The sequence below is a fragment of the Vipera berus genome (assembly GCF_964194415.1).
Source record: "Vipera berus genome assembly, chromosome: 12".
Classification (NCBI taxonomy): Eukaryota; Metazoa; Chordata; class Lepidosauria; order Squamata; family Viperidae; genus Vipera; species Vipera berus.
In genome coordinates this window covers 8,716,506-8,735,389 of record NC_138215.1, presented here as the reverse complement: position 1 = coordinate 8,735,389, position 18,884 = coordinate 8,716,506, and the positions used below count along the sequence as shown (strand labels likewise).

The following is an 18,884-nucleotide window of genomic DNA, read 5'->3' as shown; positions in this document are numbered from 1 at the left end:
GATAGATAGATAGATAGATAGATAGATAGATAGATAGATAGATAGATAGATAGATAGATAGATAGATAGATAGATAGATAGATAGATAGAGTAGATGGATGGATGGATGGATGGATAGATGGATGGAAAACTTCTGCTTTTGTATCACTGAGAGAGAGTGACTGGCCAAGATCAAGATGGTTTAAGGAAAGACCAAAACTCAGATATTCTCATTCCTAATCCAGTGCCTTAGCCACTAGAACAAACCGGTTCTCTTGTTGCATGATACACGCTATCTAACATTCCCTGAAAATTATTTGAGCTCTTAGCCAACAACATGCCATGTTCATGTATGCCCACCCAAAACATTTACAGTATAACACCACCATAAGCGTTCTATCTATTCTCTTTCTTCACTTTCACATTTCATTCATTCTGTTGGGGGATTCACTTTTCTCCTCACCCTCTTCCAAACAGAACTCGCATTTCTTCTTCCTGAAGATGCTCTGGGGTTCTTCTTCACTCACTGAATCACTTCCAACTCCTCATTTGACCAAACCTGTCAGCCAGAATCCATTTCTCTGGGTGCATACAAGTTCCTGGATGTGTTCTCAAAGATATAGCCTTTCTTTCTTTCTTTTTTTATTGGCCTCTTTATAATTGGCTTTGGGGTCCCCCCCCTCTGCACTAGGGACCTTTCCAATCACTCTCACCTGTTCATTACATCTCCCAAAACATAAGCTTCAAATCCTGTCACTTTTCCATTGTTAGTATTTCTGGTGAGCTTCATTTACTAGTGCTTCCAGTAGATTTTACTTCAGCTTGTCTTGAATTATTTGTTCGTTCTGGCAGCTAAGGTCTTCTCAACAATTGTCTGCAGCATCACAGCTAAAAGGCATTAATTAAATCATCTTCTTTCTGATGATCCAGGTGGACAACACATACCTTTGCTTCGTGTGATGCCTGCACACTTTAATATTTCATCTTAGTTCATCATGGTCCTTCTCCCAAGTAGCAGGTGACTCTTTATTAGTGGTTAGTTATCACTCTAGTGAATAGCTGAGGCCAGTCAGATAAAAATCTCCCATCGCTGCAACTTCTCTACCTATTTGCATTGCATTGGTGTTACCTGTTGACATAATTTGATTAGCAACTTGCCTCCAGAAGTTGCGGGTGCTCCAACACTGGAGGTTTTTAAGAACAGACTGGAAGCCATTTGCCTGAAATGGTATAGGGTTTCATGCAGGGGGTTGGACTAGAAGACCTCTAAGGTCCCTTCCAACTCCATTATTCTGTTATTCTATCTCTTTTGCCTTCAACCAGAGACTTTTCTTTAAAGACTTCCTCGTGCCTAGCTATCAAAGTGGTATCATCAACATATCTGAGATTGTTGTTTCTCCCAGCATTTAAATTCCATTTCTTGTTTCTTCTATTTACTCTGATCATTTCTTATTTCTTCTTATTTCATTTCTTCTTGGGATACATGCCCCAAGCCTGCCGACTTAAATCAATGGCAAGAACGAACATTCTTGAGGGTACAGAAGAACAAAATTGAACCAAAAGATGGAGGAAGGAGACCATCGAGTGAGGAATAACTTTAAAGGAGGATAAGGCTGAAGGATCTGACCTCCCTTGGAGGACCCTGAATAGGTTGAGAGTGGGAGGGCCAAAATGTAAAGCCAACATGCTCAAGTGGAGGCTCTTAGCGGATAACAACACACTGTGTGGATGTGGAGAGACACAGAGCCTGACCCACCTGCTGGTATAATAATAATAATAATAAGTTGGAAAGGACCTTGGAGGTCATCTAGTACAACCCCCTGCTAAGGCAGGAAACCCTGTACCATTTCAGACAAGTGGCTGGCCAGTCTCTTCTTAAAAACTTCCAGTGTTGGAGCATTCACCACTTCTGGAGGCAGGTTGTTCCACTGGTTAGTTGTTCTAACTGTCAGGAAGTTTCTCCTTAGTTCTAGGTTGCTTCTCTCCTTGATGAGTTTCCATCCGTTGCTTCTTGTCCTGCTTTCAGGTGCTTTGGAGAATAGCTTGGCTCCCTCTTCTTTGTGGCAGCCCCTGAGTTCTGTATGTCGGCTACTTCCAGAAACATGTGCCAATAATGACTTATCTTTAGCCAGCAATAAAGCAAAAAAGTGGCCTTATTCTGGCAGTTTCAGGTTTGATCTAGACATGGGAAAAGCAGCTTTCTTCTAGTCCGCTGGACATTCTCCTTTCATTCCAATTACTTTCATGTCCATTTCGCTCCAAATTCACTCTTGGCTCTGTCAATTAATGCCCCTTCATACATTGAGAATCGCTCCTGAATTGCTCATTAATTCTCCCATATTTTCGTTATAAACAATGAAAGAAGTCGTTTTCCTTGTGCGTATCGCCCGAGTTATATATCTGAAGCAGTATTTAAGCAGATGCTCACAATGTAATTCTCATTCATTCTTGGGTCTTTGAGTAGCCCAAAGATTCTTTGCTACACTTTGTACACCCATTTAATCATGGTTCCTAACAAAGCGTCTCTCATCTCCAATTATATTAATTCAGAATGTCACTCCGTTTCCCCCCCCCCCCAAACTGATTACTGGTCCTTTCATGATCACCGTTCACTGGAATGTAACATGTATTTTATTACCAACTTACAGATGCCTATTTTCATGGATACTCATAATAGTCTGGCGAATGCTAATTCATACTTTCTCAGATACAATTTAGACCTTTCATTCATAACTAGACATACCCCTTCATTTCTCTGCTTATATTCATCCACTCGTCAAGACTGCTTTCTTTCAAATCTATTACATCTTTCCCTAAAGGTTTTTGTTTTTTTTCCACACTGCGGCTTTCAGCGGTTAGTTTCCCAAGCGTAAACCAGCTTGAAATGAAGCTGGCTTAAGAAATCTTTTTATAGATTTTAACCCCTTCCTTTACATGTAGTCCCTGAGTTATAACAGTTCATTTAGTGACTGTTCAAAGTTACAACAGCACTGGAAAAAAGTGACTTATGACCATTTTTCACATCCCCATGGTCAGGCAATTTACGTTCGGATGCTTGACAACTGACTCACATTTATGATGGCTGCGGCATCCCGGGGTTATGTGATCACCTTCTGCGACCTTCTGACAAGCAAAGTTAATGGGGAAGACAGATCCACTTAACATCCAGGTTACTGTTGTGATTCAGGGTCAGCCTGTGGGTTCGGCAGTTGGGTCGGACGACTCAGAGGAGGGGGGTGTTGAAGACCTTGCTGAGGGGGTTGAAGATCTTGCTGATGATAGCCCTCAGGCAGGCCCCTCCCACTTGGTCACCATGGAGACCCAGTTGTGTGAGCCTGACAGTGTGGATGAAGATGACCCACAGCTGGCCCTGTTCAAGGACGCCCGACGCAGGAGGCAGTCAAGTAGGAGTAAACAGAGGAAGGCTGTGGGGCTTCTCGGAAGGAGGCAGAGAGAGGCCACGCCCTGAACTCTTTATAAAGGGAATGTGTGGGGAGGGCTGGTTTGCTGAAAGCAACCACTCAGATAGTGTTTCAAAGCTCCTGTATCTTGGTTCGTGTCTTGTTTGTTTTTTGTAGTAATAAATTTGGCAGACGTAATTCCAGCCTCTTGCCGTTTGTAAAGGGGTTGCCTTTTCTGCAGGGCCGGTAGCAGGCTGGTACAGAACAGTTACTAACTTAACAAGTGCAGTGATTCATTTAACAAACGTGGCAAGGAACGTCGCAAAATGGGGTAAAACCCGCTCAACAAATTTCTCACTCAGCCACATAAATTTTGGAATCAATTGTGGTCGCAAATTGAGGACTATCTGTAGTTCGAATGCAGTGATGGGCAGGTGTTCAATCTGGATGTTGGTTAACCCAGCCCCTGATTCTCTACGGAGATTCTAAGTCATCCAGGTCATGATCATGTCAAAGGTGCTTTTTCAAAAGGCCGTTTGGGATTTCTTGGTTTTCCCTTGAAGACGTTTCACTTCTCATCCAAGAGGCTTCTTCAGTTCTGACTGAATGATGGAGGATGGAAGGATGTATACTGTATTTATATTGTTGTAACTACAACAATATAATAGGGACGCGGTGGCTCAGTGGGTTAGGACGCTGAGCTTGTCGATCGGAAGGTCGGCAGTTTGGCAGGTCGAATCCCGAGTGCCGCGTAGCAGAGTGAGCGCCTGTTACTCGTCCCAGCTTCTGCCAACCTAGCAGTTCGAAAGCACGTAAAAATGCAAGTAGAAAAATAGGGACCACTACGGTGGGAAGGTAACAGCGTTCCGTGCGCCTTTGGCGTCTAGTCATGCCGGCCACATGACCACGGAGACGTCCTCGGACAAGCGCTGGCTCTTCGGCTTCGAAACGGAGATGAGCACCGGCCCCTAGAGTCGGAAACGACTAGCACGCATGTGCGGGGGAACCTTTACCTTTACCTTTAACTACAACAATAGACAGTCCTTTCAGCAGTTCCGAGAAGCTTCCACCCCCATTTGCACTATTTGGGTGACCCTGAGGTCACAGGTAAACCTCAGAAAGAGTGCTAACGACCAGATGACTGCAAGGAATATAAATCCTTCCATTCCCCACCCTTCAGTCAGAACTGAAGAAGCTTCTTGGACGAGAACTGAAAGGTCTACAAGGAAAAACCAAGAAGGTTCAGTTGCCTTTTGAAAAAGCACCTTTGGCACAAGCCATGATGGGCTTCCTAATGGAGAAGTCTAAGGATTCTGTCTTGGAAATGTTTTCCATGCTGATAAGCCAAAATCGCTCTTCCCCAAAATTTCTTAGCCACTGCTCCAGTTGTCCATACAATTCTGAATCATAAGTTCAAATATATAATGGGAATGTAATCAATCTGAAGGCACTTTTTATCCTCTTTGGTGGACATAAAAGAAAGCAATGATTTATTGGGATCCCAAAGAGCTTTGATTCAGAGAATTCCTAAAGTCTAGCAGGATATTTTGTAGTTCTGTATGTTGTGTGAATCCAGCCTTGTCTCATTAGGTTGTGGGAACTGGGTCATTACCTTAAGTCATAACATACTTCTTTGTCTGTAGGATGCAATTCTGTCATTAACTTGCAGTTAGGATTAAGCATGTTGTGTGTATCAGCCATTTCCTTCCCCATAAAGAGAGAAATTAAACATTGCCCATATATTAAGGTAAAGGTAAAGGTTCCCCTGCACATGCGTGCTAGTTGTTTCCGACTCTAGGGGCCGGTGCTCATCTCCGTTTCAAAGCCGAAGAGCCAGCGCTTCTCCGAGGATGTCTCCATGGTCATGTGGCCAACATGACTAGACGCCAAAGGCGCACGGAACACTGTTACCTTCCCACTGTAGTGGTCCCTATTTTTCTACTTGCATTTTTACGTGCTTTCGAACTGCTAGGTTGGCAGAAGCTGGGACGAGTAACAGGCGCTCACTCTGTTACGCGGCACTCGGGATTCGACCCACCAAACTGCCGACCTTCTGATCGACAAGCTCAGCGTCCTAACCAACTGAGCCACCGCATCCCTGCCCATATATGGCACCCAACCTTCGCTCCTTCCGATGCGATCTGAAGACCTACTTGTTCGAACAAGCAGGCCTGGCCTGATGGGTGATGGGTTTGGGTTTTATTATTGTTTTAATGTATTTTAACTTACTGTTGTAAGCTTTTGGGCACCCTGTTTAATCTCTTCTAATTTTTGTATTCTTGTACTTTTATATGTTTGCCCTGTTCACCGCCCTGAGTCCTTCGGGAGAAGGGCGGTATACAATTATTATTATTATTATTATTATTATTATTATTATTATTATTATTATTATTATTATTATTATTATTATTATTATTATTATTATTATTATATTACATCTGTGCAATTGAGTCCTTGGTGCAGGATCAGGACCCACAGCTTTCTCATTTCTAGCCTGTTGCTGTAACCGCGTGCTAGGCCACAAAAAGAGCTAGAACTAGAACTCAAAAACGTAAGCTTAAAATGGGGCAAAACGAACCTAAGAATTGGTGCTAGGAGGACTGACTTCCTTCCCTTTCTCCCCCTTTCTCTTTTTATGTCATGCTTTTTAAAAAAACAATCTAATCCAAACCAATCTATCTATCTCAGATAAACCCAATCTCTCTGTGTTTGTGTCATGCATCTCTGGGAAAGAGGAACAATGGATTTCTTAAGAAATTCCTACTTAAGAAAAAGGGAAAAAAAAAACCCCCTCGCAATCCTATCCTCTCCTGTTCTGGGACCCTTGCAGAGTGGAAATTGTGTCCCTAAGACTTTTGGAATCCCTTTTAAAAAGAGCTAAAGGAAACCGAATAAAGAGAAGGGAAAGGGAAGAGGTGAAGGATGGGTCGGCACTCGAACAGCATGTTTCCTGGGTTAGGGTGGGGAACGTGCGGCTTCATTATTATGCTGGGATTGTTAGAACAGAACAGGCCACCGTGCGTTCCGCATCACATCCTGGGCTGTTCAGTTATGGTTCCCACTTAATTCAGTGGGAGGTTATTGTCCTTTCGATAACCTCCATTATGCACAGCATCATTCATACTGTACCATTCCATAATAATAATAATAATAATAATAATAAAAAAGGAGAAGGAGAAAGGTATGTTGATTATAAATAAAGAAATAACCAGGGGCATACTGTGCATCCAGCATTAACTTAAAGGAAACATTCCTAGGAAGACATGAGTTTCATCCTAAAGAGAAGTGAAAAAGAAAAAGAAAAAGAAAAAGAAAGGAAGGAAGGAAGGAAGGAAGGAGAGGGGAAAGGGGAAAAGGGAAAAGGGAAAGGGGAGGGAGAAAGGAGAGGAGAGAAGGGAAGGCACAAAGGTGACATCATTGGTTCTCCTTCATTGGCTTAAGAAAAGGGGGTACATCATCCAATGATTTCCTGTCTTTAAAAGGTAAAATTCAGTGACAATTTTTGTAGAGCTTCTGGGAAAACAGTTCCAAATGGTTACTAGGATGCTCTCTGATTCACAGTGATCCCCAAAGCTTTTCAAACAAAAAGATGCCCCTAGACCAGCATTTTACAGTTGAGACGTCTGCAAGCAGGCAGGATGGAGCAAATGACTCCTGACTTTTACCTCCAGTGTTCAGATCGACCCATCTCTTCTTCTGAGTTTCTCATTAACTGGGGTCTTCATGTGGGGGTCTACATATTTTTTTCTTGGCCACAGCATGGAAGTGCTTTACAATTGGATTAGATTACAACCCGGGGATTTCCCAGGAACCCTCATTCAGCTACTGTCTTGATCCAACCCAGCCTAGCTTTTTCTGAAATTAGCCATCGTCAACAAGGTATTGTTGTTTGCTTGCTGTAGATCACTGATGTCCAGCCTTGGCAACTTTAAAACTTATAGACTTCAACTCCCAGAATTCCTCAGCCAGGCTGGCAAGGGAATTCTGGGAGTTGAAGTCCATGAGTCTTAAATTTGTCAAGGTTGCATATCCCCCCTGTAGACCATCTCTCTCTCTCTCTCTTTCTCTCTCTCTCTCTTTCTCTCTCTCCCCCACTCAGTCTCTTTCCCTCTTCCCCCTCCCTCTTTCTTTCTCTCTCTCTCTCTCCCCTCCATCTCTTTCTGTCCCTTCCCCCCCTCAAATGCAAGGGTACACACATCACTTTTCAATCTAAACACCACCTTTGGCTTTTGAATAGGCATTGGACAAATTCCCAAACATACTGGGTTCAGGATAAGAATGTGGGTTTAACTCCATTTAATTTAAATTAAAGTCATTTACAATACATTAGAGACAGCTAATGGGTACTCCCCATGAATCTGACAATTCCTTCCCCTTTCTGTCACATTAAACATTACAATTTAGTGACCATTATATTAGGAGGGGCTCCGAAAGCTACATTAAAGCTTTCAGGGGGCAACTGTGATTTGAGTTCTCAAATGTATACCCATAATAAAGCACATTATTCTGTACAAAAAAAATAGGTATTTGCCTTGAAAGTGTAAACATAAAAAGAAATCCACAGGGTCGGAAAAAAGCAGAGGTGAAGCCATACATTTAACTACATTCCAATCATACTTATAAACTTAGATACGCATTACACTTTTCCCTTTTGAAGTAAATCGTGTTATGCAAAGGGTAGAAGACAAGTGAGAAGAAGCAAACCAGAGGAATGAAAAATAAGAGATAAGAAAAGGAAATCAAACAAAATCTGATTTATATCAACCCCGTTCATTAAATCTCTCCAGTTCTTTCATCTCTGCAAAGCATCCTTTTTTCTAACACATCTATTCACCACTTCATAGACTGATCGTTGTTTTTAATCCTCTCACTTTATTTTTAGGATTGGATTAGAATACCAAATACAGAATAACAGAGTTGGAAGGGACGTTGGAGATTTTTCTAATCCAAACCCCTGTGAAAGCAGGAAACACTATATCATACCGGACAAGTGGCTGTTCCATTCTCTTCTTAAAGCCCTCCAGTGATGGAGCACCCACAACTTCTGGTGGCAAACCGTTCCACTGGTTAATTGTTCTCACTGTGGGGGAATTTGTCCTTAATTTTGGGTTGGATCTCTCTTTGATAAGCTTCTATCCTTTCTTCTTGTCCTGCCCGCAGGTGATTTGGAGAATAGGTCAGTCAACACACTGTGACAGTGCCTGGAATCCAACCATGATTTTGTTTTCCTGTTTTCCCAACCTAGTTAATCTTCCTTCATATATTGATTTGGCAATTTGATCTTCCTTCCTTCCTTCCTTCCTTCCTTCCTTCCTTCCTTCCTTCCTTCCCTTCCTTCTTTCCTCCCTCTCTTCCTTCCTTCCTTCCTTCTGAAGGTGAAAATTTCTCACTTTCGTAGAAAAAAAGTGGATTTTTAAGCATCACCCAATTTTTCTTGACCTTTTCTTGTCATGGGGGTCTGCAAGAGGGCAGGGCTCAAAGTGTCAAGATGGTGGCCAACCATATGATCAAAGCCCACCTTTTTTTAACATCACATTGTATATATAAAAAGGTTAAGGCTTTCATCACGTGGTGGTGGCAGCCATCCTGACTGTTTTAACCCCCTCCTTATGGATACCTCTGCTTCTTCTTTTATTTTATTTTATTCTTCTTTTATTAGACTCTTAAGTATCCTGTTCCAACTGAAGGTTAAACTAGCATTATAAACACAAGATGAAAGCTTTTACATCGTCTCAGGTAAAAATGGGCATAACGGGTCTTAAATCTAGCTCGCTGCCTAGAGTCACTTGCTATAGAAATTGAATGAGTGAATGAATGAATGAATAATTAAATAAGTCAACATCCAAAAATATTCCGATCCAATCTGAAGCGTTGTTTCCACTAGTTCGTCTTAGCTGTTGGTTTTACACCAGCTTGACAATGGGCCGTACACCCATTCCACCCATTTTGTTCCATTGAATCAAAAGGGTAAAGATTTTTCAGAAAATAAACAGAAAAAAGATGAATTGCTCTGAACACAAAGAGAAATTCATCCCAAGCAAATAAGAAACCACACAGAAGCCAATGTCGCATGTGGAAGTACTGGGAAAGAAAACCAACTCATATGCTATAGATTCAGCTTTCCAGAACAGGGAAAGGGGGAAAATACAGAGGGAAAACAGCATGCTTTATAAGACATCAGAAACATATATAATGGTAGTAATAATTCAAACGTTCGCCACAAGTTTCAAACCAAGTTATTTTCCTTTCAATAGTCTGGATTCCCTGCCCAATTTTTATGTATTTCTTAAATACATGGAGCTCTCAAATTTCTTTTCTTTTTTTCCCTTTTTTCCCCCTCTTCCTTGGATCTTCTCCAGCCATTCCTGCTGACAATCAAAAGCAGAGTTTTCCAACATTTTGGGAGGGGAACAACACAAACCCTCCAGCATATGGAGCTGAAGCAGCTTCTTGGATGAGAAGCGAAACGTCTTCAAAGAAAAACAAGAAAGCCCGGTTGCCTCCTGAAAAAGGCATCTTTAACATCATTTATAGAAAACACCATCCATCCTAACAGACCGAGTTTCAAAAAAGGAAAACCTCACCTCTTCCAGCCGAATGTGATCCTGATGAGGTTACTCTGTCTTGCTTACCACAGACAGGTTACCGAAATACAGTCAAGGGTTACTACTTCTCACACAGGAAGTGACCAGAGCGGAAGTGAACGGCACTGGAAAAAGTGACTTAGGACCATTTTTTCACACTTACGACCGTTGCAGCATCCCCAGCGTCACGGGATCAAGATTCCGACACTTGGCAATTGACTCGTATCTATGACGGTTGCAGGGTCCCCGATCATGGGATCAGCTTTTGCAACCTTCCGACAAGCAAACTCAACCGGGGAAGCCAGATTTCAGTAAACAACGGTGTTACTAACTTAACGTTTGCAGTGATTCGCTTAACAACGGTGGCGAGAAAGGTCATCCAATGGGGCAAAGTTGGCTTAAGCAAACGTTTCGTTTAGCAATGGAAACTTTGGGCTCAATTGGGGTCGTAAATTGTCCTCTGTCATCTCTTCAGCTGTCCTCAGAAGCTGACTAGAGTTTTGCAACCTGGGCATGGTGCTGTCCCTGACAGCCCAGGTTATTGTGAAACCCCCACCACCACAAACCTGTGTCACCTTCGGGGACTCCTAGCCAGGGGTGGGATTCAAATAGGTGAACAGCTGGTTCTCTGTGTGGATGCCGCTTCTGGAAGTCCGTTCTGGGCCCGGGCAACACCAAAATTAGCTATCGGTTCTGCCGAACTGGTGCGAACCAGCTGATGCGAACACCACTGACCCACGGTGTTAGAGATGACGTTGCTTCCTTAAATGGCCTTTCTTACAAACATCCCTACAAGCAACCTGGATTTTTCTTAGATCCCTTAGCAAATGTTTCTGATGTCTTGGCAAAATAGATCATGCTCCTAGCCATGAAAATTTTCCCCAACTTGATCTACCTGGACCATCAATGACTCTCCAGGTTGGGGAAGCGCTGAGTTTAACAGCTCAGGTGCTTTCTCTCTGAATTCAAAGTAAGGCACTGCGCTTGAAAGGAAATCAGCTCTCAGACCCATCTGTAGATGTCTCACAGGTTCACGAGAGGGGCTGGCAACCCTTAGCTCTTAGGCTAAGTCTGGCCCTTGACCCATTTCTACACAGGCCTCGGTTTCCTTCCAAAAAGTCATTTGGAAATCCTGCTCCGTCCATGCAGCTGTTGCTCGGAAGGAGAGGAGAGAGAGAGAGAAGGGGAGGGAGGAAGAGGATCAGAGATGGGGGGGGGCAGAGATTTCGTGGTCCTAACCACTTTTTGCTCGGGGTTGCCTTCACTCCTTGCCTTAGTTTTGGCGAAGCATGTCGTTTAAAAGCAAAAGTCGCTCAACAACAGAGGCCAGTGAAAGGGTTCGCTTCCCTTCCCATCTCCCTTTCCTCTCCTCCCCTCCCTTTCCACTCTTCCCTTTTCCCTTTCCCTTCCTTTTCTCCTTCTATCTCCTTCCCCTTCCCTTTCCCTCTTGCTTTCCTCTCCGCCCCTCCCTTTCCAGTCTTCCCTTCTTCTTCCCCTTCCCCTTCCCTTCCCTTCTTTCCTGTCGACTAGAGCACAGAGCGCTGCCAATTCTGAGTCTCTCCGTGTGTCGGGGTGTGGGGGTGTGTAGGAGTTTCCAGGCCCCTCCATTGCTCTCATCCTGTTTATTCACCTGCATGTTCTTTCTGCTCACCTAAGACGATGGAGCGAGCGGTTGCCATAGATAAAAGTCATCTCTCTAAGAACAGCAGTTGACTTCTGCCACGATCACCTTCAAAACTTCTGGAGAAGACCCCTCACCTTCCAGAATTGTCCAAACAGAGCTGAGTTGTTCCACCTTTCGAAGTCCTCCTTCGATCTCCAATGTTACCCCTCCGCGGTTCATCCCAATAAACCAGGCTGATGGCAGGTAACCAGGTCCCAGGACGTTGTTAAGGTTCAAGAACTTTTGTTTGCAGGAATGGGGTCAAAAAAGTCAAGATGGCAGCCACAACCATGGGACAGAAAAAACACCCTCTTTTTACATGTACCTAGATTCCTCTTTCTTATAGAAACCAGTCCACCAGCAAGACAAAATACGCTCTTTTCTTTCTCCATCTTCCTCACACAGAAGAACTGAGCTGTAAAACCTGGTGTCCCTCTGGGCTGCCTCATGATACATTTAACCTAGTTACTCAATTAACCCAAGTCCTGGGTTCACACAAGACACCAAGCCATCATTGCCTAAAGAGACTTAATTTGCAGAGCAGACTAAACCCCAAATCATGAAATCTTCACCCTTGCCAAGGAGTGTTAAGCAACATGGAATAATAAAACTTCTTGCCCTGGTCGCCCCAATGTCAAAATAATGTTGAGACTCTAGAAAGAGTGCAGAGAAGAGCAAAAAAGATGATTAGGGGACTGGAGGCTAAAACATATAGAGAACGGTTGCTGGAATTTAATGAAAAGAAGGACTAGGGGTGACATGATAGCAGTGTTTCAATATCTGAGGGACTGCCACAAAGAAAAGGGGGTCAATCTATTTACCAAATTATCAGAAGGCAGGACAAGAAGCAACGGATGGAGACTAATCAAGGAGAGAAACAACCTAGAACTAAGGAGAAATTTCCTGACAGTTAGAACAATTAACCAGTGGAACAACCTGCCTCCAGAAGTTGTGAATGCTCCAACGCTGGAAGTTATTAAGAAGAGATCAGACAACTGTTTGTCTGAAATGGTGTAGGGTTTCCTGCCAGAGCAGGTGGTTGGACTAGAAGACCTCCAAGGTTCCTTCCAATTCTGTCATTCTGTTGTTCTAGTTAAGGGTGTGGTGGAAACTCAAACCTGAGATATTGAGTTCCCCCAGTCCCAAATCAGATTTGATCCAACAATGCTTCTGTTTGGTTTTCCAGAGCCACAAGTGCTCTGGATGTTGACAGACACCCCTTGAAGCTTTTCTCATTCATTGAATTGCTCTTCTGGACCACAAGTGACCCCCTCCTGAATTCTACCTCCATCTTCATAGATACCAAGAAGTGCCTTTTTCCAAACAAGGCTGACTAAGAACCATTTGACTGGGGTTTTTTTTCCTGTCACTTCCAGGATCCTGCTGAGAGCTAATTATTTTTCCCAGATTCTTGACTCATTCCTTGCTGTTGTTAATAGGCCTTAATAAGCCACCAGCCTTCCTCAATGGGTTGGACTCCCAACCCTATTGTCCACAGCCGGTCCTTTACTAGCCCTGCCTGGGTATGAGCTACTGGTCTTTCCTTCTAAGATAGGGTTGCTAGTCAAACTAAGGCAGGGTTGATTTAACTGTGGTTTTATAGAAGTCACAACGGGGGGCGGGGCGCCGGAATCCCACCCAAATTAAAGCCACTATATAAGCACGGGGCTGCCATGCAAATCCCATCTCGTTTACTTAACTCACTTTCGCTTCTGTGCTAAATTCTGTGGTGGCAGTGAGGCGTCGTGGGAAGGGTAGGTAGGTCTGCACAATCCGCTGAACAATGAACTAATCAAACCGGCGGGGTTCACACATCATCACGTGAAGCCACCAAACAAGTCACCACCGTTCAAACGAGCCGGGCTTAGCTCCCGGTGCGAACGCAGGTTGCCGGCCCGGTTCGGGGCGCACAGACTAGGTCTCCCCTGGGCTAAGGTTAAGGGTCTTTTCCAAACTCTTCCCAGGGGTCGTCAGCTCCCTTGCTTGCAAAAAGACTCCCTTCCCCATTTTAGGGGTCTAAGCGCGGAGGGGTTGCCAAGGCAACTAAAAGTGGGGTTTGCGGGGATGGGGCTGATCGGCCGTCTTTGGCGAAGTCCCGGAATGGTTCTGCCCCGGCCAGAAGGAGCTGAACTCTGCACTTGCTCAGAGGAACACTGTCGAGGTTCCCTGGCCGGCAGTGGAAGCCGACGCCAAGGTGGAGCCCGGGAAGTGGGGTGCGGAGGGCCCCCCCCCCCAACCGGCCACGCGAATTTCCCGAAACAATCGCAATTGAGGAGCGCGCTGGGCGGGGTGGTTTCCTCCACGCCCCCTTCGCGCGCGCCCTCCCCCCCCAAAAAAAACCTTCCCTGCTTTGGCTAGCCGCCGATTCTTCGCTCCCGGAGGGGGGGGGTTGTGTGTGATAAAAGGAAAGCGTCTTTCCCCCCCCCCACCTCCCCGCAAGCTCCTTTTCTCCCTCCCTCCTCCAGCCGCCGAGGCAGAACAGGCGGCGCTGGAAACAAAGAAAACTCCGGCGCCCCCTCCCCGCCCTTCCCCCAAGTCCTCTTGGCACCCCCTTTCTTCCAGCAGCCTGTCTTTTGTGTCCCCCACCCACCCACCCACCTACCTCCCCGGGCCCCCCTGCTGCCTAGGCAAGCCAAGCCGCTCCCTTGCCCCCCACCTGTCTGACCCACCCACCCACCCACCTCCCCCCGCCCCGTTTATCAGCTTCCCCACACAGCCACCCCCCCCAATCCCGCCCCCCTCCGGATTTTCCCCTGCCTCCCAAACTGTTCTTAAGCAGCCCCAAGAGAAGAGACCCCTGGCTGGCGGGGAGGATGCGGGGTTAGGTGGGCGGCTGCCTGGGTGGGCTGCCCCTCTCGCGCGCCACTTCTTGTACCCGATCTCCAGTTCGATCTCGGCGATGTCCGCAAAAAGCAGGATTCCCACGAGCAGGGTGAGCAGCGCCAGCGTCCAGCTCCGGCAGGGCAGCGGCATGGTTCCGGGGCCAGCCCGGCCGCGACAAGATCCGAGTGGCGGCTGGAGGAGCAGGAGGAGCAGGAGGAGGAGGAGGAGGAGGAGAGGAGGGGGGGAGGAGGAGGAGGAGGAGGAGAGGAGGGGGGGAGGAGGAGGAGGAGGAGGAGAGGAGGGGGGGGAGGAGGCTGAACTGCAGAAAACGGTGTGTTGCCGGGGGGGGGGGGGAGGGTGGTGGTGGGGTTTGTCGAAGAAGGTGGGGCGGTTTTCCTTTTGATCCCGAACGCCCTCCGCTCCCGAAGGAAGGGGGTCTCGGAGCTCTGGAGTTTGGAAACTGGAAGCTGCGGCTGCTTGCCGAGGGTCCCTCTCCCTGCAGCCGCGCCCCCCCTCCCCACGCCTCCCCCCTTCACCGCATCTTCTGGCCGGTAAATCCAACTTCCATCTCCGTCCAGGATGAATCGGAATTCTTTCTCTGTCTCAGGATCCCCCTGCGCGGCTTTCTCTGCCTCCCTCCCCCCCCTCGCTGCTTTCTCCTCCCTCTGCGACGCCCCTTTGCAAAGTTTCAGCCCCCCCTTTCTTTCTCTCTCTTTCGCTGCTCTTCTCTCTCTCTCTCTCTCTCTTCTCTGTTTCTCTTTCTTTCTGTTTCTCTCCTCTGTTTTCTCTCTCTCTCTTTCTCTGTTTTTCTCTCTGTGTTTCTCTCCTCTGTTTCTCTCTCTTCTCTGCTTCTCTCTCCCCCTCTCTTTCTCTGTTTCTCTCTGTGTGTGTTTCTCTCCTCTGTTTCTCTCTCTTTCACTGTTTCTATCTCTCTCTTTCTGTCTGTCTCTCTCTTCTCTTTTTTTCTTTCTCCCCCTTTCTCTGTTTCTCTCTCTCCCTGTTTCTCTCTCTGTTTCTCTCTCTTTCACTGTTTCTCTCTCTTTCTGTCTGTCTGCCTCTCTCTGTTTCTCTCTCTCTCTATTTCTCCCTCATTCTCTTCTTTGTTTCTCTCCCTCTCTCTTTCTCTCCCTCTCTCTTTCTCTCTTTCTCTCTCTCTCTCTCTCTTTCTCTCTCTCTCTTTCTCTCTTTCTCTCTCTCTCTCTCTTTCTCTCTCTCTCTCTCTCTTTCTCTCTTTCTCATGTACGCTTACCCATCAATCTGGGGGAACCCAACAGCAGCCCATTCAGAGGCGTAACAATCTTGGGATCGAGCTTTGCAGCTATCTTGACCTTGCCGGAATCCTCATTACAAGTAGTCCTTGACTTACAACTATTCATTTAGTGACCGTTCAAAGTTGCAACATCACTGGGGGGAAAAAATCGACTCGCGGCCATTTTTCACACAAGTGCCAATTCCAGGAAGCGTTCGATGCTGCGCTTTAGTGTTTAGGGGAAGAAGACTTGTAGGCCTTCTGGAAGGAACAGGAAAGGGACTCGCAACTCTCTTACCTGTAGCCAACGGGCAACAGGGGGGTTCCAACCTGGCCACCTGTTGGGGTGGGGGGGGGTCCTTTAAAAAGGACAGCAACTGTAGAAACGAACCCAAAGAACTGCGTGTCTTCCTATTGGCTAGAGACGCCTTTTATTTATTTATTTATTATTTATTTTTGGGACTTATATGCCGCCCTATCTCCCAAAGGACTCAGGGCGGCTTACAACAATAAAAAACAACAGTACAAAAATTAAAAAACGAATTAAATAACAGCCCCAAAATAAATTAACTACAGTTAAAAATTAAAACATATTTAAAAACCCATCATCAATCCAGGTCAGCCTGATGGAAGAGAAAAGTTTTGAGGTCGCGGCGAAAGGACCGGAGGTCCGGGGCCATCCGAAGCTCAGGGGGAAGCTGGTTCCAAAGGGCTGGTGCTCCCACAGAGAAGGCCTTCCCCCACAAGAGTTGCGTTCCACAATGCATGAAAGGGTCAGCCAAATCCAGCATGAGACAGGATGGCCAGGGATACTCTAAAATGCCTCCTTCGGGAAGGAAAGTTAAATCCAAAAGAGGAGTGCAGAAAGGAGAAGAGAAAAATGTTCCCCGGATTGTCGGCCGATTGTTGGAAGTGTGGTAAAGGGATTGGCACATATTACCACTTATGGTGGACATGTCCGGAAGTGGTTAGATATTGGGTGAGGATCCAAAAATGGATAGAGGAAATCACAGGGTGTTTAGTTGATCTTAAACCAGAGACGTATCTGCTTGGCTCCAGGCCTGGAAATATTAAGAGGGGAATATGGTATTTGGTTTTACATATTTTAATGGCGGCAAGGATGGGGTATGCTCAATTTTGGAAGGCAAATCATACCCCGCCGGATGAAGTTATAATTAGGAGAATACTTGATTGTGCTGAAGCAGACACATTGACCAAGAAGTTGAAGGGTAAAGAAGAGACACCAGCATTTCTATCATGGAATAAATGGTATATTTGGATGGATAAAAGATTAAAGAAATGAGGGTGGCTTGGAGGTTGGTCAAAAATGAAGTGATATAGTTTTTGTTAATGAATAAGCTTTGGAGCTGGATGGTTATAAGAGACTTAATGAGCGGAATATAATTGTTAGTTTAGAAGTAGATATAATGTGAAAATTTTGAAATGGTTTTCAATTTTTCGATTTCTTCGTTTTCTGTATATTGTAAATGTTTTTTTTGTTTTTTTTTTTGGTGTATGGTGTGTTTTTAACACGAAATGTAAATAAAGATTTATTTTATATATATAAAAAAAGAAAAAGTGGGTGATGGGCGTCACAAATGCAACATAAATAGCTACAGCAATACATTTGAAGAGGGCATCCCAAGGAGATCAAGGGTTAAGAGGAAAAAAAACACCAAGAACTTCCTCAAATTATTTTCAAGCAGAAAAAAAAATCACCCAGGAAGTAGGTGGTTGGGCCATCAGAGGACAAAGGGGTGAATGGAGAGATCTGGGGCATCGTGGAGAAACTGAATGAAAGTTTGGTGAAGTGGTTCAAGCATCAGGCTAGGAACCAGGTGATGGTGAGTTTAGTCCTGCCTTCAGCCTGAAAAACCATTGGGTGACTTTAGGCAAATCACCAGCAGACAATGAGTTCTGGTCCTACCTTGGCCATGAAACTGTTGTTGTTAGTTGCAAAGTTGTGTCCAACCCATCGGAACCCCACGGACAACGTTCCTCCAGGCCTTCCTGTCCTCTACCATCTTCTGGAGTCCATTTAAGCTCACGCCTACTGCTTCAGTGACTCCATCCAGCCACCTCATTCTCTGTCGTCCCCTTCTTCTCTTGCCCTCAATCTTTCCCAGCATGAGGCTCTTCTCCAGTGAGTCCTTCCTTCTCATCAGGTGGCCAAAGTATTTGAGTTTTAGCTTCAGGATCTGGCCTTCTAAAGAGCAGTCAGGGTGGATCTCCTCTAGGACTGACCGGTTTGATCGCCTTGCAGTCCAAGACACTCGCAGGAGTCTTCTCCAGCACCAGAGTTCAAAGGCCTCAATTCTTTGGCGCTCGGCTTTTCTTATGGTCCAACTTTCACTGCCATACATTGCAACTGGGAAGACCGTAGCCTCGACTATACGCACTTTTGTTGACAGGGTGATGTCTCTGCTTTTTAGTGTGCTGTCTAGATTTGCCATGGCTTTCCTCCCCAGGAGCAAGCATCTAAAAGAAGCATGAAAGCTAGCTGGATGATTTTGGGCCAATCACTCTCCTTCAGCCCAACCCACCTGACAAGGTTGCTGTTATAGGGAAAATAGGAGGAGGAAGGAAATATTAGGTATGTTCACCTCCTTAGTTACTTATAGAGGCAGGATTATTTATTTATTTATTTAGCGTATGGCTGGTCACACACCGAATTAAAAGCACTTCATATTTACAAGTTAAAACAGTTAAAACAATTTTTTTTTTTTAAAAAAAGAAGCAATTATAAAACCTAAGAGGAAAACAAAAATAACATTTCAGAGTTTAATGTCGAGTTTGGAGATCTAGTCAGTAGCTGCCGTCATTACGCAGAGGAAGTCCTTAAAATCTCCTGGGTATCTTCTATTAGTGCATTCCCTTCCTCACTATATGTTGGATAGTCTGTCGGGGAGCCCCGCAATCACATTGTGCTGAAGGTGTCTTTTCCCCATTTATACAGAGAATCGGCACACACCCCATGAGTCGTTCTAATTCTATTGTATGTCACCCATACGTGTCGGGGTAGATTAAATCCTGGAGGTATACTATTAGGATTAATATGCTCAGAAATATCTTGGGAGGTATAGCTACTCCATGCTTCCATCCACTTTTGTATAGTGCTCTGATGTTCGGCCAGCAGCTTAAGCGCTGTGAGGAGTCGTGGATTTCTTGACTTTAATCGACATCTT

The 18,884-nt window shown here is 45.3% G+C and overlaps 1 protein-coding gene across 1 annotated transcript in view; it reads right to left on the bottom strand.

Moving 5' to 3' along the window:
- ST8SIA2 (ST8 alpha-N-acetyl-neuraminide alpha-2,8-sialyltransferase 2) overlaps positions 1 to 14,600 on the bottom strand; it is a gene marked incomplete at both ends in the record, with an annotated part of 28,073 nt that extends 13,473 nt beyond the window's left edge. Inside the window, one exon of the mRNA XM_081336959.1 lies at positions 14,503 to 14,600. Within this exon, the coding sequence (XP_081193085.1) occupies positions 14,503 to 14,600 (98 nt within the window). The remainder of the gene's footprint in view (positions 1 to 14,502) is intronic.
- Positions 14,601 to 18,884: the final 4,284 nt, after the last annotated feature.